Source organism: Harpia harpyja, chromosome 10 (genome assembly GCF_026419915.1).
Source record: "Harpia harpyja isolate bHarHar1 chromosome 10, bHarHar1 primary haplotype, whole genome shotgun sequence".
Classification (NCBI taxonomy): domain Eukaryota; kingdom Metazoa; phylum Chordata; class Aves; order Accipitriformes; family Accipitridae; genus Harpia; species Harpia harpyja.
This window is the reverse complement of record NC_068949.1, coordinates 8,718,842-8,741,292: the sequence shown is the minus strand read 5'-3', so window position 1 is coordinate 8,741,292 and position 22,451 is coordinate 8,718,842. Positions and strand designations below refer to the sequence as shown.

General features: G+C 45.4%; 1 protein-coding gene across 3 annotated transcripts in view; it reads right to left on the bottom strand.

Annotated features, from left to right (window-relative positions):
* The window catches only part of A1CF (APOBEC1 complementation factor), a 28,962-nt gene extending 8,971 nt beyond the window's left edge, over window positions 1–19,991 (bottom strand). For all 3 annotated transcript variants that reach the window (XM_052799376.1, XM_052799374.1, XM_052799375.1), the window contains exons 1-8: window positions 19,892–19,991; window positions 13,250–13,393; window positions 10,397–10,531; window positions 10,090–10,220; window positions 8,383–8,621; window positions 5,037–5,201; window positions 1,524–1,621; window positions 362–632 (exon numbers count right to left, since the gene is read on the bottom strand). In XM_052799376.1, the coding sequence (XP_052655336.1) occupies window positions 362–632; window positions 1,524–1,621; window positions 5,037–5,201; window positions 8,383–8,621; window positions 10,090–10,220; window positions 10,397–10,531; window positions 13,250–13,348 (1,138 nt within the window). In that variant the 5' untranslated portion in view covers window positions 13,349–13,393; window positions 19,892–19,991. The remainder of the gene's footprint in view (window positions 1–361; window positions 633–1,523; window positions 1,622–5,036; window positions 5,202–8,382; window positions 8,622–10,089; window positions 10,221–10,396; window positions 10,532–13,249; window positions 13,394–19,891) is intronic.
* Between the last annotated feature and the right edge of the window lie 2,460 nt (window positions 19,992–22,451).

Below are 22,451 nucleotides of genomic sequence, written 5' to 3'. Positions count from 1 at the left end.
GAGCTGACTGAGGGAGTTGGCTTTGAAGTGGGGAAAGGAAAATTGTTTTATTTGGTCTTCCTTGCTGGGGCAAAACCAGGAGGATTCATGGTTTATTTACACTGGATGAAGGGCAATCTGGAAGCTCTTTCAGGCTTGCTCTGGGGAAATGGTTACTTTTTCATGCCCTGCTTAGTCTGCTGGAAGATCACTGCGCCTTTGGGAAGGACAGAACCTAAAACCCTGTGTTTTCCATCCGTGACTGAAAGGAGTCCAGCATCCAGGGAAAAGCCAACACCCTCAACATGAGTCTAGGGAGCAGCCACCCAAGCCCTGGAGGAGATATTTTGCTAGAGCTGAAGATTGGTGTGACGGGAGTTACCTCGGATGGACGGGGGCCGGATGATGCTCCTGTTGCTGAGCCCCTTCGTGGCAGGGAAGTGGAGGTTGGGGATAGCCGTGTAGGCTTGGGGTGCATAGAAAACCGGGGCGCCCAGGTAGGTGGTGGCGGGGTCGTACACATGTCCGAAGGCGTAGGTGTATTCTCCTTGCAGCATGGTACCTCTGCCACCTGTGCCCCGGGTGTATCTGACGTAGTTGTCTTTGTCAACGGGTTTGGCTAACGTCACCTCGATTGGGGACCCATCCAGCACCTTTATGCCCGGGTGGTGGGGAGAGAGCATGGGAGAAGCAGAAGTGTAAGTATCCAAAGTACATGGGGATTATCCTGCCTAAGGAGGCCCACATGGTTTGCTAATGCGATGCAAAGAGGGAGAAAACCACCCCAAAAAACCAAAATCTCCCTCCCACAGGTGGAAGCAGGCACTGGCTGGGTGAAGGTTTAACGCGTTGACAGCACCCAGCCCTGACCCCAGGCAGGAGAGGCTCCTTAACTGAATTAGCACAGTTGTGAAGCCTTCAAAAGGCTTCACTTCCCTTGCAAATTAGCATGTAAGTCAGTGAGATTATATGTGCTCCTATGGAGAACAGCAGTAGCACTAAAAATAGGAGTGGGGTTAACACCTCTTTGGGAACAGCTCTTGCATTACGGTTGTGTGAATTACATGCAGTGCAAGAAGTACTAAATACAGCAACCTCCTTGCAAATCCGCATCTGAATTTGGAGCAGATGTTTTGGGTTGACCTTGTTTGTCCCAGTTTGCCATTCACATGCTGTCCTGTGAGTGTTTTTGTTGGCAGATATGGAACAAGGATGTGAGCGTGAGCCAAGGGAACCCGTAACCCCTCGTTTGCTAGTCCTTGTTTCAGCTTTGCTCTGCTTTTTTTTTTTCTGAGCAGTGAACTACAGTCTGAGCTGGGCAAACATTTAGCAAAAATGCGAGGAGCAAGAAGCCAAATTGAACAGTTCGTGTACACCAGAGCTGCTGAAAAATGAATTCAGGAGTATAAAAGCAGCCTGCAAAGAGAACATAGGGCTAACACCTTCAGGAAGTTTTTGTAACTAATAAACCAGGCAGCTTTGTTTCAGCTGTGTATAATATACTGCACATAAGCCCCACGAATTAGTATTTACAGCAGCTTTACCTTCCCATTCAAGGCTTTCATAGCTTCCACCGCATATTCTCTTTTATTAAAGTGCACAAAGGCGTAGTCTCTAATTTTCTTTACTCTCTCTACCGCACCTGCAGAAAATGTTGGAATATTAGTTGGAAATGGGTATTAGTTGGAAAATACAGATCTGAAAGAGCAACTGTGTTGGGTTATGAGCCCTTGGAGAGCAAGGGCTGACCAGTGTCTTCTTACCTCTTAGGATGTATATGCCATGGGAAAGTAAATATATAATGGTTGTAGTATTTCAAGGCAAACTAGAAGTATTTGGGGTCAGACACTAGTAAGTTTCCCATTAAACTGGAGTGGTTTTCTCCTGTCCAAAATGTTCTGTTGGACACTTCCTTTGGTCTTGTGTCTCCCTTCTGTGACAGACCACCAAGACCGGGTGGCTGAACAGGACATGCAACAGCCCAGGATTTGGTGAGCTACAGGTTAATGTCACCATGTGATCGCCATCTCCATGGTTTCGTACATGCGTCATACACATTACTCAGACGCAGCTTCAGGAGGCTCTTCTCTTAACCATTGACTCAGGATGTTGAACAAGAATAAGCACCTAGTCCTGCCAAGGACAGAGCAGTCCCGAGCATGGGGATGGCCTGGGACTGAGGGGCAGCAGGTCTGTCCCTAAGAAACAGCCTTTCCCATGTGAGTTGGGGCAGCCCTGGGACGGGGCCCAAGGTGGTGAGGGATCCCCATCCCCAGGGATGCCCCAATTCGCCCGGACACAGCCCCAGTCAGCCTTCTGCAGCACTGGCCCTGCTGGGAGCAGGGTTGGGCTAGAGACTCCCACCTTGGTGCCTCCAGCCTGAGTCTTTCTTACACCTCTGTGATTACCCAAAATAATTCAAATGTAAATGGCTTCTTGTTCTTCTCTTTATGTTCATCCTCTACAGCTTTCCCTTTCCCTTGTTAGCTGCTCTGCTGCCGGGAACTTCTTGGCACTGAGATACTCAGGACTAAGAAGTTTGTCTCCAAAATAACCACACCGGTCCTATTCCCCACAGTCACAAGCTTTAGACATATGCCTTTTCTTCTCTAATTGTTCATCTTCCCCTCTCCTGTGGGTTGGGAAGCACAGTTGTCAACCAGCCCAGCCACTGAAACTATAACACCCCCAAACATATCCTTTGGAAATATGGCTAAGGGATGCTGAATGACTCTTCTGTTGACTTCTTACCCTTTAAAGCTGAACAGGTGCACAAGGAAGTGTCATATTGCCACAAAAAAAAGCACTTACTTAAATAACTGCAGGAGAAAATATATTTCTTTGCAGTTCAGGGGGAGTCATTAGGAGCTCCAGCAGGCTAAGTGAAGTCTCTCCCAGCCTATAACCTGAGCAGCCTGCACATCTCCACAATGACACCGGAATGGTAAATAACACTTTGTGTCCTTCTGGGATCAGAGGGTGATTTTCCAAGCCTGAAGTTATGGGAGTTATATGCTGACGCCTTGTTTACAAATCACGGCTTTAATGAACTCTCTGTGTTTTGAAAATCCCCTTTCCTCCTCCTGGAGAGCATTCTGTGTTACTGATCCTCGTCTGGGCCAAAAATTGTGCTCTTCCCTGCTTCTGCCTCTGCTGAGGCAAAGCAATGTGATAACCACCCTCGGGTCATCTCCACAGAGAGACCATTCGTGTGATGTTACAGGGGGAATATTGTCCCCTTCAGTACATTTGGAAAGCATGACCTTACTGCTGGAAACTTTGCCAGGGATGAGGATTTTTGCAAAATCAAGGGCAGGGCTTTTCAGTGAGACAAGTGATGCATATCTCTACAGAATTCATCAGGCACAGAATTTGGCACAGATTTAAGGGGTGATACTTGTAGTATATTGCAACTTGAGATGCATAAGCAGCATTCCTGGTAGTGTCTATGGAGCCTGTAGCCATGTGGTAATTGCTCTGTCATGGGGATCGTAACTCCTTTGGTTAGGAACATTTTTTATTGGGTGACTTGTTATTGTCAAAACAGCTTCTTAATGCTCTGGATCAAATGTACACTTCAGGCAAGCAGTACTGAAATGTGGCACAATGAATAAGGCAAATAACCAAGGGGGGGAAGTGAATCATGTCAGACTCTTGCTGAGTGTTTGATTGTAATCTCACTATAACTTAAACTGCATTTACTCTCCCCAAAGCTCAGGTTTTGCTGCTCTGATGCACACTTTTTTGAAAGCATGGCATTGCTTTAAAAAAGGCACTCCTGATTTTATCCACAATAAATAAAGCTGTCAATTTAAAAAAATAAAAAGAATTTCCAGCATGAGAAGTAAAATGATAAAGTGATGAAAGGAAAATTAAAGACGATAGAGATCTTCTATTGTTGTACTAGAAAACTTGTCTTAGCAGCAAAGCAGATGACTATTACCAAAGTGTTAGATGGGCATAAATGTGTTTCTGGGGAGTGTGAACAGTTCAACATTCAGGAGCAAAACTGGGTAAATAAAGGAGGAAACGGTTAAGAGAGTGGGATGGTACATATTTAATTCACGGGTAAAATGGGATCTCTAACAGTTTGATGGTGGCTAGAAGTATTAGCCAGAAACATTAAAAGGACAGAAAAGACTCATAAAGAAACCTCATAAAGACCTTTGCATTGCAGCCTAGTACAAAAAAGAAATGTATAGAGCAGAAATGAAAAGTTAGTGAAGGAAAAATTAAGGTCTGTAGTGTATTTTACAAAATTAATAGAAGGAAGTTAACAGTAATGAGATGAAAGGCGATTTCACATTGCCAAGCATAAGTTACTAATGCCTAATGGACTGTGTGGCTTGGAGAGCTGCAGAAATGGGTTATTTTTACTTTGTTGTTTTGGGGTGGAATTTCCTAAAGCTGGAGCAACTCAGAAGTAAAATCTCCTTTGAAAGCCAGCAGGATTTTTATTCCCAACAAATCTACTTGCTTTTTGAAAAATCTCACCTAAGTGCATGTAATATATGCCACAAAGAAATGCTGTCATATTCTGTGTTAAATGATAAGCACTGATTATTCACAAATTTACAGAAGAATGTGGGGGGTTTTGTACAAAAATGATAGAATTCAGAATTCAGATAGATTAGATAAAAAGCCTTTTTATTAAATCACTCTATTTCTGTCATCATCCTTTGCCATAGAAGAAGAATGCTGAAATTACCCAGCTATTTCACCAACTCTCTCTTTTTAAGAAAGACTGAAATGATTCAAAATCATTTTTATGACATGGGCATCCCCATGCAGCATTTTGGATCTCTTCCAGTTGCCAATCATTCTAAAAAGGTTAGTATTGTTGTTAGCTGGAAATTAAGCAGCCCTTAATGGGATGGCATGATGTGCATGTTGGGTGGGAGCCTTCAGCCTAATGATGATTATTGTGGCATTACACATGAACATTTTACAGCGGAAAACCAGTTATTTTTATCTCTTTGACATTTTATGAACGGAGAAATATTTCCATTTGCAGTAGCAGTACTTATTTAGGAGCTACCGTGTCAATGGGTTCCTACCTGGTTTGATGTTGTTGAACTCCTTTTCTATGGTCTCTTCAGTGGTCGAGAGCATGAGGTTCCTCACATAGAGAATTTTTACCGATGACATGGTGTCTTCGTCCACCTCCACTTCTGGTTCTGCCCAGTCAACGGCAATAGGGTGTCCCCACAGCTGGATCCTTCCTTTAAAGGATTTGGCGTGGTCAGTGTGGTCAGACAGGCTTTGGTTCCTCTCACTTCTGCTCAGAGACTATTTCACATGCATAATGAACAGCAGAACAGGCCAATTCTACAAAAGGGACCAAAAGAAGCCTTTCTAGCTCAAAGCACAGCTGCTTTGTTAATTCATTTCCAAAAGCAAATGGTCACACTTTGAGCATGCTCCCGCTAATACCTTAGATGCCTGCAGAAATGCAGCGTCCAGAATTAAAGAAGTGAAAATATGGCATGATTCACTAACGTCTGCGTTCCCTGGAGTGCTCTCTAAAGGGAAATATTTTAATGAACTTCTAAAAATCCCTCTTGGCTGCGAAAGTTTCATTCCCTAGATAATAGGAAAGGGATCCAGAAGTCCCAGCTGGATGAAATGAAGGAGTAAAAGCAAGGATGCCTCTGTGTGCAAGTATTTGAAGTCGTATGGTCCTTGCTGGGTGAAGTTGCGACAGAAGTAGCAGAAAGGAGGGACACAAAAAGTAACGAGGCACAAAACAGGGTGTGGGTGTCTGCTACTGAGGGGCAGAGAATAAAAAGAGCAAATAAAGAGGTAGTTAAAGGTGATGTTGTCACCATGTTATCACACTGAGGTCCATAAGCATTTGCATTGAGTCACCTAATCTGTTAAGTAATTGATTAGTCAATTAGTGATGTTTAATATGTAATGAAAACCGACTGCCACAGACTTGTCTCAAAGCTGTGGGAATCAGTGACAAGCAGCAGGACACTGGGTAAGGAAGAGAGACCTCTACATAGTGGTGTTTTTTTCACCTCCTGTCTTCTCCAGACAGCAATGGTATCTCTTTGCTCCTCTTTTTATTCCCTGTCCCTTCTGCACATCTTGCAAGGAGATCTTCCTCCCTTTACTCTTCAGGAGTGGTTGAAATCTGGCCACCCACTAATATCCAGAGCCCCAAATTTCATGTGCTCTACTTGTGGCCCACTTTTTCTCTGGCAATTTTAATCAGCCCAGCAACTAGCTCTTTGGATGTACAGTAGGGACCATTTTCTGTCTTCGCAGCATGGTAAGTGCTAGATATTCCTTCCAAATAATGAAATAAAATGTCTGCCTCTTCTGCAAATGTCCCCCAAAGAGTAAGTGAGTCTTTCTGTGTTTTTTCTTTCTTTCTCTCTCATCTTTATGACATGAAGATTGGGTCCTCCCAGGCCTTAATTGTGCTAAAACCTGGAAGAAACATGAGGATGCCTATGCTGGTAGAGGGAAAATGAGAATCCTGCAAAATATTTTTGGAGAGATCTAAGAAAAGGCATTCTATCTCGCATCTCCACTTGGATAACCTGTCTAAGATGGGATAGGAGCTCCAAAATAGAGAAAATTAGAGGGAGAGGGTAGAATTTGGAGACCTGTTTTTCTTACTGGAAGTGAAAATTAACAAACTAAACGGAAAGAGGCTGCTTCCTGCTAGGAAGGCTCATGAATGAGCTGGGATTTGTGGAGCAAGGTTGGGCTGATGTTCAGGTTTCAGCACTGCCCAATCTGACTCAGGCTGTTAGTGACCAGAAATAGAGAGATGACTGCTAATGGCAGCCAGTTGAAATGAAAGGCCGTATGCCCCTTTCTGAATTGCCATTTTCTGTTCAATAGTGAAAATAATGACCTGGTTGACTCGCAGCAAGGAGCTAAGCTTGGTGCCTGCACTAGCCTCTTGCTAAAACCCAGTCTTCCTCCACCCTCTTGTTTAACCAGGACACAATTTTCATAAAAAGCTTCTTCCTTTTTGAGCATTTCTGTCTGTTCTACAAAGCTCCCTCAAAGAACAGCGAGGTTCAGAGTAAAGGAAGTGTCTTGATAATGATATTCAATGTCACATTCATCCAATGCATCAGCTGGAGACACATTCAGTTCTGGTTTGAAACTTTTTTCAAGTTCCTCCCGTATGTTTGCAACATCAGAAGACTCTGGCTCCTGATCACGCCTTTGAAATTCCCCAAACTGTTTATCGAGATGTCCCCAAATTGGAAATCACTAGTGCGTTGCACATGTCTGTTCAGGACTATGTGCTTGCTCCAGCTGTCTCACTGTCTTTCCTCAGGATTTCAAGTGGTCTGCTCCCTCAAGGCTGCCATCGGCAGCTGTGGGTGTGCCTGCTCCTTCCTTCATTCTCAATATAGAAACCATGGAAAAGTTGTGCTGAAGCACAGACCAGCTGAATGTGCTCCCACAATCAGGGAGATGCTAAACTGATGCAGAAAATGCAAAATAAAAGGAAAAATAGTCAATGTGAGATATCCCACAATAGCTAAGCGTATTCAGCATTTGAAATCATGCTCATTTTTTTTACAATAAGAAAAAAGGATTTAAACTACTCAGGATGTTTCATGGGCTGTTGTATAGAAAGAGTGAAAGAAGGCTGATGCATTATGAACAAGTCTCAAACCAGAAGGTTTATTGGATTCTTTCACTAGCAAGTGAGCTGGATTCGACAAAGCAGTGCATGAGCTGCTGAGCATAAGAAAGCATAAGAAAATGGTGAAATCACTGCAAATGCACTTAATGTTAAGCAACTCCTTATCTAACACCTACCAAACCTCTCTCTGCTTCACAATGGTCTTGAATATCCCCCAGCACTAAATTGCATAGACTTATTTTTTATATTGTTTAAATCCTAAAACAATTCCTCATTCAAAGTTTTCTTCCCACAAGGAAAATATACATTTTCAGGAGCATCCTCAAGATTGAATATGTTCTTGGATGCTTTCCTGAGTGATTCTCTCTGAGAGGCCATGACTGAGGCTGTATTTTATATATAACCCAAGATAACCACAGGATAATACATATCCTACAACACAGCTGTATGTATACACACTGCTAAATCCACCTAGCTATATTTTTAATAAATTCAAGCTCCTTAATGAAGAGCATGGATAATGAGCATGGTGCTACATCAGGATCTGTAGTGAATTGCCCACCCTGCACCCCAGAGCCAGGGTGACTCCATCAGCCAGCCATGGTGTACTGGGGTCCCTCCTTGCTCTGAGCGTCCCTAGCAGCTGAGAGGAGAAAACCTGGCAGCATTCACTTCCTTGGGTACCTGGGCCCTCTGGAGAGTTCAGTCTCACCGCAGTGCAATGTGTATATAAGTGACCCCGAGATGAAGCTATCCCTACCACCCTCACCATCTGTACTAACCTGGGATCAATTTTCTCCTGGCCATGGCTGCTGCCCGATGGTTTTCGTATTCCACAAAAGCAAAACCCCGGTTTTTGGTTTTATCAGCTGCACTAGGATAGACAATGACATCCACAACTCCGTCCGTGACTTTCTTCATCTCTGCTAAAATTTCCTCCCTCTTCTTCGTTTTGGGGATCCCTCCCACAAACAGGCGGCAGTTGTCCACACTGGCACAGACTCCGAGGAGACGCCTGTTCCTGAGTATAAACAACATTGCTGGTTTGTCAGGAGTCAGGATCAGTTATCAAAGAGAGGAAAAAATTAAAATAAACCCCCCCTCTTGTCCCAAAACACAAGGTCAAACACAAGGCCTCCTGCTCCTGCGGCATATGCTTTTTGGGATATTCAAGCAGTCTTGCTCAATGCAAAAGCTAACATGAAGGGTGCCACTCTGCTAAATTTGACATCAAAGTAAGGCAGCACAGTTGAAATGAAGGATTTGAGATCAGGCAGAAACCAAAGCCAAATTTTGCTTTTGCTTCCTGGGATTCTCCCTTTTGCTATTTGTGAAAACAGCTGCTACCAGGCAACTGTACCTACCATGCATGGTCACAGCAGTGACTCTTGTGTTGCCACCAGTATAAGCCAGGATTTGTTGTGTTCACCAGTGACTTGTAGCTTCCCAGTCACCATTGGGCCTCATGACTGAAGTTTTAGGGAAAGAAAATGAGTTGTCATGGAGACACACCATTTGGGGGCTTACTCATGTTAATTGTTGTGCAGACCCCAAAGTAAAAATTTCCTTACAAGCACTTTGCTTGCCTCTTCGTGGTTCAAGTACCTCTTGCAGGTCTTGAGAAGTTAAAAACTTCTTTACAGGAGTCTTTGGAACAAGGGAAGTAAGAGGAGGAGGTGGAGGTGGATGAAGCCTGATCTTTAAGACCTTCCAGCCTCTGATACAAACCACCTTTCCAGGCCCTCCCTGTGTTCCTTGTGACCTGCTTATCCTTAGGGTTGCTAGTAAACCAATTCACAACCCATCTCTTTTTTTATTAAAAAAAAAAAAAAAAAAAGCCATAAAATTGCCAGAATGGTTTATCTCAAAATGCTTCTAAGCAAAGGCATCTACTCATCCCACTTTGAACTGGAAAAAAACATTAAGTGTGGTTGGAATCAAAACAAAACATATTGATGGGCCCATATGTTGTTGATTTCTGGGTGTTTTGTTCCCCATTTTTAGTCACAAACATGAGGGCTTTTTCTGTTCCTATCTATTAGGAAATGTTCCTGTTTTGCCGATTGGTTTCCATGCTACTTCACCGTTTTTTGCAATTGGTCTGTCTCCCAGAATGTATCTGCAGTATAGGTCACGAGAGAGACTGTGAATAGGAATAAATCAACAAAAAACAGCCCAGAGGGGAACATGAAATAAACAGCAATGGTTAGGCAAAAGTTAATTTGATCCAAAGCAAAATATTTTTTCCAATGTTCTGGTAGATTTTTTTTTTTTTTTGGAAGGAAGAAATTTCCTGCAAAAGGTTTTGGCTCTGCCTTTGTACTATGGCATAAAGCAATGACTGCACAGGGAGGCAAGAGGTGATTTCCTCTTAAAGCTTAGGTATCTAAATAACTTTCCTCCAGGCTGCAAGGAAAAATATGTTTTACATAATAAAATAGATTAATACATATGATGTAAAGTTGTTGTGATAGTGTTGCCATGCTTACCTAATTTCATAATTATTGAGTTGCTTTATTGCATTCCTTGCTTCCTGTTTATTTGAGAAGGTCACAAAGGCATAGCCCCTGTTGTTGCCATTAAAGTCCATCATCATTCTCATTTCATAGATTTTGCCAATCTGCAAATAGAAAGAAAAAGGGTTGTCAGCAAGGTGGGAGGTGTTTAAACAAGACCAGATGCTTCCTTGACTATATCATGTCAGAGCTCCACCAGTAGTTGGGCCGAAATCATCTCCAAATGCAGCTTTGATCATCACTAACCTCTGCAATACAACTACCTGCCATAAAGTCTTACTTTTTCACACAGTGGTATAAGTTCATCTTCAAAGAGGTCTCGGGGCAGTTTCCCAATAAAGATCTCACACCCCCTCTCTGGCGGAGGGCCATCCCAGCCGGGTGGTGGGCCTCCATATTTCCTCTGCCCATTTTCCTGTCATAGAAAAAAATAAAAGAATGGTTTAGAGATATATTTTAAATGTGGATGTAACCAACCCCTTCCTGGGGAATGACACTTTAGACACACTCCATTACCAGTGGGCTGGAGACAGACGCCCTCCTTCCCTTCAAGGAGCAACTCTCTGCAGACCTATCAGAGATAACATAGTGTGCATTGGCTGTCCCACTGCCATAACTGTAGTGAAAGGCTTTGATAACCCAGTTAGTATGCTGGTGATGTACTGGAGAAGGCTCTGGTTTGTACTAGCTGAGTTTTGCTAAGGAACATGCATCAGTGTATGCTCTGCAACTCAATTGCTACTTCAGATGTCCAAGATGGAGACAGTGAAATACCTCCTTGGAAAATGTAGGTCTTCTTGGCTATGGGAGGTGAATCTCTGTGGACTGTGTGTTGGTTGTGGACTGCATAATATAACACTTGCAAAATTTATAACTTGTCATGATTCTTCATCCAATCATAAATATTTATTAGCAATGATATTGCTTCTTATTTTAGTAATCAGTGGAGAGCTTACTAGTCTACAGACCAAAGAAAGGATACTGGAGGGATCGTGTTTGAAGGCAGAAGGACTTTCCAAAAGCAGAAGGCATCTGGACTTCAGAAAGTGCTAACATAGGGGGAAAACTGCTTTCTTCCTTTCTTCCTTTCTTCCTTTTCTTTTTTCTCCATCCCTCTCTTTCTTTCTTTTCCTTCCTTTCTTCCTTCCTTTCTTCCTTCTGCCTCCTTCGTTTCTTTCCTTACCTCTCCCTCTCCTGTCCTGCAGCGATGCCCTGCTCCCAGAGGAGCTGGGACTCTGGTCATTTTTTTATATTTGGCTGCCTGATAATTTCTGTAGTTATTTCCCACTCTGGGATTATTCCAGGCAAGTGAATGCCTGTATGGCTGACTTAAGAGGAAAGCCTAAAGCACGTAAGCAAACAGGGATCCTTGCAGGAAAATAAGAATATACCACAAGCTCTTTCAGTTTTCCTGAGCCTATAACAGCCCCTGAATGATCCCTGGTCATTCCTGTTTTGCAAATGTTTTCAGCACAGTAATGGAGTCATGGGGATATTTGTTTTTATGAATTATTTCTTATAGCAGCTCTAACAGGAAGACCATGATGTTTCAGGCTATTTTTCTGCCCCCAGTTTGGCTGAACTGAGCATGTTGCTGGCGTGGGATTTTTCTGTCTCTCAAGCTATTTGTTAGGTGAAGACAAAAAGTGATAGTTGAGTTTTGTGTTGTTGCGGTCATCTGTGATCTTCACTGGTGTGTCAGCTGGAGGAATGCTGAGCTCTTCAACAATGGTCTGAAAATGGTTAGAGGAGTCTTACTGTCCCAGTTTAATCCAACCAAAAGGCAATCAAACAGTTCTTTTTAAAAATTTTTTTAATGTCTGTGGGAGCTGGTGTGTGAGGAGGCACAGCAAGAAATAAAGTCTTCCATCAATCTGCAGTGGCTTCGTTTGTGGCTTGAAGGCAGCATCTCAACAAACTCATCTTGACAAGGTGTCTGGAGGGAAGAAGGACTTTATCATCCACTTCACAAAGATGAGTGACCCTGGTGTGCATTGAGGAAGAAGGTGTTTGACTGCATCAATAGATAGGTTGGAAGAAAAGCCCAAAGAGATGTGGAAAAGGAAATTAGGAGGGGAAAAAAAAAAAAAAAGAAAGACAAAATAGTAAGCTTGGAATGGAAAAGGTAGGAAGAAAGAAGACGGGGGGGGGGCAGGGCTAGGAGTTGAAATCTGTGGTTTAGGAATCAGCCATAGCCAGATGTAACAGTATGAAAAACTGAAGACCAGGATAAAGAAAGCCACAGTAAATGTAAGACATAGAGAAGTTATTTATCTTCTGGGTCAGGTACAGCAGAAAGCCTCCTCAAGGGCAACAAACCCAGCTGCCGGTCTGGTCCTGGGGTGCACACAGGATTAAGGGCTATAGGAGAATGCTTTTTCCCAGGAGTCTCAGTTTTTGCTTTGGGCTGTTGTGCCCTCTAGTGCTATGCAACGCAAGGCAAAGTTCAAGGCAGCCACCTGCCTAAAATTCAGTGTTTTCACTTATTTCTTCCAGGATGCAAGGTCGGCCATATTAGTCCCCAATGTGTTCAAAAAATTAGCTTGTTTTGGTCATGCTAACTGAGAAAGACTTCTTCAGATGGCTTTTGAAGGACATGCCCGGTCTCCACCTGCCCTAACCAGAGGAGGCTTTGGACTTGGAGACCTTAAAGACTAAACTGGGAGCAAACCTTTGGTGTTTGGGCAGGTGAGGCACCTGCCTCACATGCACTTGTACAAAAGGCAGATCTGGTGGTGATGTGCTGGACTTCCTATGGCCAGCTCTGGACCTACACTCTTCTGAAACTTTAAGTGGGTTTTCTTTACTATGCTACTACCACTGCAGCCATGGCTTTGAGACGGCAATCCCAACCTTTCCCAACATTTAGCAGTGCTTGGGGTTTTTTTCCACCCTTATCATAATTTGGCATTGGGCAAAGAATTCCTGGAGGAATAAGATCCTGCTTCATAAAAGACAGCATCTATTACATGTAGTTATGTGCAGCAGGTACACTAGAGAAAAACAAAGAGAAGAAGAATGAGCAAGGAGCATTTCGTGCATCCAGATTCACTGCTCAAGCCCCCGATGCAACACATTGCTTTAGGATTAAGGCAGACACTGCATACAAAAGGACGTGACCATGAGTTCCTACCTGGATCAAATTATATCCTGTTCGCTGAATTAACGCACGGAGGGCGGCTTCTTTCTGTGTGCCGGTCAATCCATCCCCGGATTTGTGATTTGATTCCATTGTGAGTGATTATCAGCAAAAAATCAGGTTAATTAGGGTTGCTCACTGCAATCAAATTTAAGATAAATTAAATAAATTAATATGGCTAGGAGGAGAAAGTCTACCCTCCTGAGAAAGTTAACAGGATCGTTCTTCCTAAATCAGTTATTTTGAGATAAAATCAAAACAAAACACCACAGACCATGGGGAAAAAAAAATATCCCCCTCATGTTGCATGAAAATAAATAGCATTTAAACCCACCGTCAGATTTTGGACAGCACTCCAGTGAGACGCAGAGGGATATTGTAACATATCAGTGTACATGTCTTAGGAGGGAAGCACATTTAAGATGCCTAATCCTGCACTGAGTACGTGACAATGAGTCGTTCATGCCATTGCATCCTGTTGATGCTGGGAAGTGAACCTTGTACAAGCCATGTCCAGGACTTTATGAGAAACAAGACCTAGCTCCAGATTTGCCTTGTTTTTAAAAATCAAGAACATGGGAGAACTTCAGATCTGTATCTAGGTTCAGGGCTGGAACAACCTTGGGTTCAGATGTTTTGATGCAGAGGTGTAGTTTTAGGTTATATCTAATTAAAGATTTGTTTTAAGTTTTGGTTTGGGGTTGAAAACACCATAAAGCTGAAATCTGAATCTGAATTAGGTTACACACTGACAAAGGGGCATTTATAAGATGGACACACAACCTATAATTTTAGGCTGCCCCATTTTTTCTGCATGCTGAGCACTGAGCTTGTGCAAAACCCATTTGTATGAGCCAAGCATAGAAACAGGGTCTGCAGGTGCAACGTTGAGCATGAGAACCTCTGATGATGGGCAGATGCTGAACACCAGCAAGAGCAAAAGCACCAAAAAAGTTGCCTCCTTGGGTCCTCGTAGCCAGGGCATGTGCTGTGAGCTGGTAGGACCAAGAACTTTACAGTAGGAAATCACTAAATCATGCCATCCAAAATGATTGTTACTGCCTTAAGCTGCTTTCAGTTGGACAAAGTTGGAGGCAATGAGAGGCAATAACTCCCAGGCTTGCTTGGAGAGCAAACAGGGCCAAAAGGGGCTGGGGAGGGTGTACTGGAGATGAAGGGGACAGGGCACCCCAGGACCCCCATGGCATGGGGACGGGGAAGGGCATGGGATGGTGGTGGAGATGCTGGGCAGGGAAGAAGGGAAATGGAGAGGAGCAGAGGCAGGGTGACAGAAAGGTGAAAGGATGATGGATTGCTGTGGCTGCACCCTGAGCTAATGCCAAATTTGGGGGAGAGGACCCTAAACAATCCCCCTGTGCAGCAGGTCTCTTGGTGCACATAACATGAGCATTGCATGTAAAGAAATGCAGGTAAAGAAGTGCAACATATCTGGCTATGACAGATTGTCTGAGCATGCCAAGATGCTATGGAAATAACAGAAAAATCCTTTTCCAATAAGCAGCTGTGTAACACCAAGATCTTTTATTAGCACATGCCACTTTTGGGGTTCATTGCGGGTAGAGCTAAGGTTTGAGGCTGGCCACTTCACTTTTGGACATTACCTGCTCTGTGCTCCTATACCTTTGTATCCTGGGAGACTTAAACAGGTGCTTTAAATTTAAATAGTTGGATTATTCTCAGCATGAAAAATGGGGCACAAGCCCAGATGTTTGGGGGATCTCAGCTTTGTGTGACTTGGGCTCTGCCACACTGAGGTCCACAGACCGCAACTTAAATACTTGGAAATAGAGACATCTTTGCAATGCAAGATTTTGGAGCTATTTATTGCTGAGATTTGTGAGACCCTTCTGTTTTTTGGGGGGTTTTTTTGCTGTGCTCCCAGGTTCTCCGTTGTTTTAATTACTACCAAAGTGCAGGGGCTGGGACATGGACTGTCCAATGCAATAGCTCTCTCCTGCCTCTAATTCCAAAACGAATGTTTTCTGCAGGAACTGGAGCCTGATTATTGTTTTGTTTTGCCCTTGCTGAGGGCAGCAGCAAAACCCCGTCAATGCTTGTGGTTTCTGTGCCTGCCTATACCTCCAGAGCTGGGGTTCAGCATGGCATAGGGCAGGATTAGCACACTGCTGTGCAAAAACGAGTCGGATGCTTTCCCAGGCTGCTTAAGAAGGAAAAAGTGGTCATTCAAAAAAACCCAATTAAAATCCAAATTGGTTTTGCATCCTCCCGTGCCTGGGCAGAGACACCCTATATGCACCCTATGGAGGAAAGCTCTGGTGTACTGCAAATTTGGCCCCTTATATTTTGCTTTTGCTGCATGCCGGTTCCATCAGGGGTTTGAGCAATCAAAGTAAAGCACTTGGTGCAAATTTGCACAGTGCTCCATGAGTCTCTGTTAGCTCTTATATCTGGATTTGAGGCCATCCTCGTGTACCTGAAGGCTGAGACAGAGGTGGGGACGAAAAGGGACAGCAGCACTATGAGATATCTCTAATATTCACCGCCTCAGACTTCACCATTTTTTTTCTTCTCTATCAGGTATATCAGTGCTGCAGTGACCTGCTTCCCGACAGAGAGGCTGCCCTGGGTATCAGAGCGCAGAAGCAGGCCCATCGCTCCACGCCAGCACCGGCTCCTCTCCGTGCCGGGAAAGCGGCTGGACTGCAGCCAGGCAAACCTCGGCAGCTTTCCAGAGCAGCTGAGGTTTCCAGTCTGTCCCCAGCCACGACCTAGATAGATGATTAGTGTAAGAGCCTTTTTTTATTCTCCCTCCCTGCAAATTGCACTATTTCATGCTGCACTTCCCTACAGGCTGGGTGTCTCAGCAGCTGCTGCTGTGAATGCATTTGCATGCAGAGCCTTAAATACCATATGTCTCTGTACCTCTCCTCCGGGGAGGAGTAATTTCCAGTAACATCTCACTCCAGGTGGTGGTTTCATGCTGAGCGGTGAGCACAAGCCACAGGGCTGGGGGATGGATGGGAATAGAGTATCTCCCTGGCTGATGCATTTACAGCAGGAGCAATATCCCTCTTCAGCTTCTGCCTTACTAGATAAGACCAGGCGAGCTCCTCTGGCCTCTTCTTGTAAGGCATCCTGCAAATTTTTTAGGCTCTAGACCAGCATGTCTAGACATTGGTGTACTCCAGAACATGCTCAAGCAATCCCTTAGGAATAAGGGAGCAAGAGCATTCAAGGTTGCACAAGGTATTTATCACAGCCGCTGCGAAATCCGGTGTTGGAGACTTCCATGCATTTTTTGAAAGTGCCAGAAAAATCGGTTGCCGTGCTTTCAGGGTGTGTGTTAATGATGATCTGGCCTTAATCTGTGCCCAGTGCTTCCACACGCTGCTGCCTTCGAAGAAAGCCCAGCCGGCCGCAAGGAAACAGCCCTTCCCCGTGTGAGCGGTGGAGGATCCCCATCCCCAAGGATGCCCCAACTTGCCTGGACCACAGCCCTCAGCAGCCTGCTGCAGCTGTGGCATTGGTCCTGCTGGGACCGGGGTCCGGCTGGAGACCCCCGCCCCAGGGTACCTCCAGCCCGAGTTATTCTGCAAGTCTCCATTCCTGACTCAGGAGGAGCATTGGAGGCCGGGGCTGGACAACACTGCACACTCAAGGGCTTGGACGCGCATGTGGATGACCCAACGCACCACCCAGGTCCAGTTTTGTAGCACCACTCTTAGAAATGAGGTCCCTCCTACTAATTACCAGCCCAAAGTCATTCACAGCTAATTTATAAGCCTTGTTACTCGAGAGCTTTCCTCCATCAGTTGGGTTTCCCTGGGGTGGAAACAGAAATCATACCTCTCTTTTTTAAGAGGTATAAATCCCAACACAACAAGTCCCAAACACAGTAAAACAGGCTTTCCAGCCTCCAGTTTTCCAAGCACCTCTTCAGTCCCCGCTTCTCTCCTACCTCCCTTGGCCTGGGGACATCTAAACACCTTTTTGGACAGGGCACTTTCCCACCAAGGGTCCATATCCATCAGTGCATCCAGACTATTTCCAGGGTACAAGTCGTGGTGGGATGTTTTATTTCTGAAACTGGTGGGATTTCAGCACTTTCCCCTTATTCCAGGCATCAGCCTCAGTCCTTGCAGTGGTGCCAGCGTGCTGGGCTATTTTTTTTAATCATTAAGGGTAAGGGAGGAGAGCTGCTGTCATGGGACCTGGGGAAACATGATTACTTTCTCTCCTTCTTTGTTCCCTGGGCCATTAATCAATTAGCAAATCCACCCTGGCGGGGGGTGTGGGGTGTGTGTGGAACAACAACTCCAACAACTCCCCTTCCATGGCTGCTGTTGGAAAGTGTGAGTGACTGCAGCAAATTAAGGCAGTGTTTTTAGCACTATTTAAAAAAAAAAAAAAAATCCAACCACACTTAATAGAAATAATTGTTCTGGAATTCAACAATTTCAGGGGTTTGACCCTTAGATGGCTTGCTGTTAATAATGACCATTATGCTAAAAAGAAAAGAAAAAAAAAGGGAGGAGGTTGCATTTTATTCAGATGTTTATATTGAAATTAGGACCTTCGGAGGTGCAAACTGTCCAGGTGCGTTTCCTATTTCATCCTCATTTTTGACCAAATTTTTAACAATACAACCAAGTTATCATGGTCACAGAATCAAGAACCCTGCACCATTAGAAAAGGAAGGTACTGCTTTTATCTTAAATCAGAGCATCACTTCATTTGATTTTCCTCTCTCCATTGAATGCTCTCATTCATTTTAGGTTTCTATTAAAGCTCTAAAATGCCAAGGCAAGAAAAGGTACTTTTATACCCCATATCAACAAGAAACAAACTTACTATAATACTGCTTCACCTCTCCATTACTACTTCTACACATGGTTTCCTTGCCAGCTACTGCAGGCAGATCCTATGGCTTTGCTCTATCCAGCCAGGAGCAAGATGAATACAGAAGCTTTTACTCAAAAAAAGTAGATTTTACTTCGCTTTTGGGTTATTTGCTTGGAAAAGCGGGAATCCGTTTCCCCATTCAAGGGATGTCATCAGTGGTGGGGATTGTTGTTGAGAGGAGGAAAGGTGGGGTTTGTGGCCAGACCCTACTCTCTTCCCCCACTGCTTTTGCACCCTGAGCCTGCCCCTTCACAGCCTTTTCAGGGAAACCTGGTTACTGTTTCTATAAACGAGATAACGAAACCGTGTTTATCCTGCACAGATCAATACAACTTCATGTTTAAATGTGTTAAGCCACTTGGACACGTTTAATGAAGGCCGTTTTGCACTGGTACCCCCCCTGGTGCAACTGCTCCTCATGAAGAATAACCACCTTTGAAAAGACTGGATAAGTATATTCAGTCTTTACCCTTAATAACCCAAATAAGTGGTTACTAGAGAAACTATTTTCCTTCAGGTTATTAGCTTGTTTTTCAAGGTTTTGGGTTTTTTGTCCTCCCTCCAGGCTCCAAGCAATATATATATTTTTTTATATATACATATATATATATATATATATAACACAAAGCATTCTTCATATTCTTGCTAAAGACAGACACTTGAAGCTTCACAAGCTGCCACTAGCCCTTTGCTGGGGTGAGACATGCTGTGGGACGGAGTCTGATGGAGCAATGAGGCATGAGGCTTTAGTCCCTTTGCTTTCCAGGGCACAGGGCTTTTTCCCAGTTCAGGTGGTCCCACGGCAAGTGGGAACTCATAGGTATTTGCAGGAAAGTGGGAAAAATTTGGAGTCATGGAAAAGCACCGCACGCTTTGCAGCACACGAGCCTTGGGAAAATATTTCCTGTATGAACCGACAAATTTTTTGCTCAGCTTCTTTTGCTGGGGAAGTGGCTCCTCTCTTCCAAATACCTTTCCTCTTGCATACAGCTTTTTCAACATGCCCCAAAAAGCCCTTTCTGAGGATGAAGGGCACCTGATGATGAGCCCAGCCTCTTTCCCCCCATTTTATTTGCAGCATCACGTGCCGGATGCTTTGAAGCCAACCTCACTCCTATGCCTGCTCCCACCCGAGCCTCCTATCTCACCAAGGGAAAATAGCTTAAGAGAAGCATTATGTATTGGGCAGAAAGCCTGCTAGTTTGAAAAGATTAGGGAAAATTAAGATTTTTTTAGGATCAGTGATTGCCTTTGAAATGGAGACGGACCTTCTGCAAAGAGAAAGAGGAATAAGAAGTCGGCTGGAAAGATCTCTAATGATTAGCCCTAGGAAGTTGCGCTTTAACAAATCGAGACCGAGTTATCCCAGGGAAAATCCCTCCTCCCCCCTCCACCTCACCTGGCTTTGCTTTTCTGGCAACCGCCAGCGATCAGTGGGGGGAAAGCAGTAAAAAAAGCTCCCTGAGGAGCCCTTTTCTCCCTACCTTGCTCATCAAAAAATCAAGGCGAGCGGTGTGGACCTGTGCCAGTGCACAGGTCCAGCTGTGCGGTGCAGGGGGGTCCCGCCCCACCCTGGTTCAGCCCCACCAGTGTCGGGCAGCACCTGAGGTGTGCATTTGATGGTGAGGCACCATTGGGGGAGGAGGGAGGGTCCCTGGAGCTGCTCCTTCCCCATCCCTGCCAAAAGCCCCGTTTCACAGGGGACCCAGTCCCTGTGCCCCAAACCTTGGGGTAGGATCAGTGGCTGCATACCTGAGCAATTTTGGAGATCACCGCCCGGGAAAAAGGTCTCCTTGATTATGGAGAGTTTGCGACGTGTCACTCCGGTTATTCCCTAATCATCATATCAAACTCCAAAGGTTCAGCAGCCCCAGGGCTGGTTTACAGTCCCTGTGGGTTAAACGTTAACCCGCCCTATCTCCCGGCTCCCTGCAGGCCTTTGACCAGATAGCTGGGTCACCACCACTCCGACAGCACCTACCCAGGTCCATTTTTTGTTGTAAATAAATGCAAAGGACTGAAGTCAGATCACTGCTTAAGGGCTGGCCCTGCGCTACTGTTTTGACGCCAGTTCTTTCGCTCCGTGCTGAAGGCTTTCCCAGCTGATCCATCCCTGTTGCCACTGCTGCCCGCAGCAGAGATGCTGGGAGAAGGGACACAGCCTTGTGCCAGTCCTGGCTTCAACAGGAGGTTTTGGCTTGCTGGAGGAAGATGGCAGGAGCAATAAATCCCACTTGCTGGTGGCCTAAATGCATGTAGCCTGCAAACTGCGGGTTTCCAGGAATTGCTATGAAAACATCATCCGAGCAAAGACTAAATACTCTTGCAGCGAGGAAAGACAATGCAGGTGTTGGGGAGGGTTTGTTGCACCTAGAAAAGGCTGCAAATAAATTCAGCAGCCACAAATCTCTGCAATGGGTGGCTTCCAGGTGTGGCAACCTCTGAGCATCCAGATATTGTGGTCCTCGGGGTATCATGCCACATCTGTTGATGCAACAGCTGAATTGAATGTTTGCCTCTGCTAAAATCCTTCTGGACCCTTACAGTAATAAAATGGGTACTGTGGCGGTTTGACAGAGTAATTTCTCATATGATGTGCAAGTTTAGTATCCCAGCATAAGGATCCATTCCTGCAATTGCATCCTGCTGTGGCTCTCTCTCACCTCAATGCTGGACCATGACTATACCACAGCCTGTAGGTTTGCCAGTCCTAAAGCTGACCCCCACTAGCAGCCTTTGTCTACACTGATGCTCAACTGCATTTAAGGCAGTCTCAGGCTTTGTTTCAAGGCATGTTAAATGAAGCATTTACGATTAGGTGTTGCTGACGCTTCAGGTTTGGAAAAGTGCCATACTGGTGTTTGCTCAGCTTTAAAAGCATTAGGTATTCCTGTGCGGTAGGTAGATAACGGGGGCCTTGCTCCCTCAACGCAAGCAGCATTTTGCTCCTCGCTCAGCGCAACCGCTGTCTCACCGAGGCGCTGCTGTGTTTCACCCATTTCTTGGCCCAGAAATGTGATTGCTCCCAAGAAAATGTCTGCCCTCTGGTATCCACCTTTTTGCTGAATTCAGGGGTTCAAAGGCAGATTTTGGATCATATTACAAAAAAAACCAAACAACAAACAGTTACGACCACCTGCCACTGGGCACAGTACCCAGAGAGGGTTTGGGGTCTGCTGCTTCTCCTGACCTCCTGGGCAGAGCTTGGGAGTGATGGGTAGATATAACAGTCAGATATAATGGTCACACATCAAGGCGACCAGCTCTGGCACAGGCACATTCCACAGCGGAGCGGGGGAATTGCGGTGTACGGGGAGGGTCTCCTGAGCCAGGGAAACCCCAGGGGAGCACGGAGACCCTCCAGGAGCCGACAGCTCTCAGGATGGAGAGTGGCTGATGAGGCGTGGGTGGGGGCAGAAGTAATGGCGGCCACCCCCGGCTCCCACCAAGGGCAGCCCGCAGGAGTGCTGGTGACCAGAAGCGCGGCCAACAGGGCGGGCAAGCAGGGCGCAGCGTGGCGGCCAGGGCGAGGTGGCAGCAGTTGGCGCGGCAGGAGGCGGCGAGAAGGCCGCGTAACATCAGGGAGGCTGAGAAGGAGTTTGATAGCTGGTTCCAAGAGCAGTCGGTGGTGGACCCACACCCCACAACCAAACAGCCAAAAACTTCCCCCGCTGGCACACACAGAAGGGCAGTTGGCCAATAACGCAGAAGAATGGAAGCTTGCAATGGCAAGGACCTGCAGGAGGAAGAGACTTCCCCTGAAGCCTGAGGTGCCCTTGCAGAACTGCTTCACCTCTGCAAATTAAAGAGGAAAGGCCTGTCACACCAGCAGAGGTGCTGGAGCTGAGTAAGGCAGCCCGAACTGCTCCCCATATAACAACCAGCGCAACTAAGAAAAGGCGATGGGTGGTAGTAGTAGGCGACTCTCTTCCAAGAGGTACGGAGGCACCCATCCGCCCACCTGACGCACTCTCTAGAGAGGTGTGCTGCTTACTGGGGGCTCGTACCAGGGATGTCACCGAGAGACTACCAAGCCTCATACAGCCCACTGACTATTATCCGCTGCTGTTACTTCATGTGGGCACCAGTGATACAGCTGGGAGCAGTCCGGTGAGTACCAAGAAGGATTACAGAGCCTTGGGAGCGGTGGTAAGGGACTCTGGAGCACAGGCATTTTTTTCATCAATCCTCCCAGTCAAATGGAAGGGGTTTGAAAAGGCCAGTCGAATCTGGCAAATCAACAAATTGTTATGGTGCCACAGCCAGCGTTTTGGCTACTTAGACCGTGGGACTTGCTTTGAGGAAACCTGGT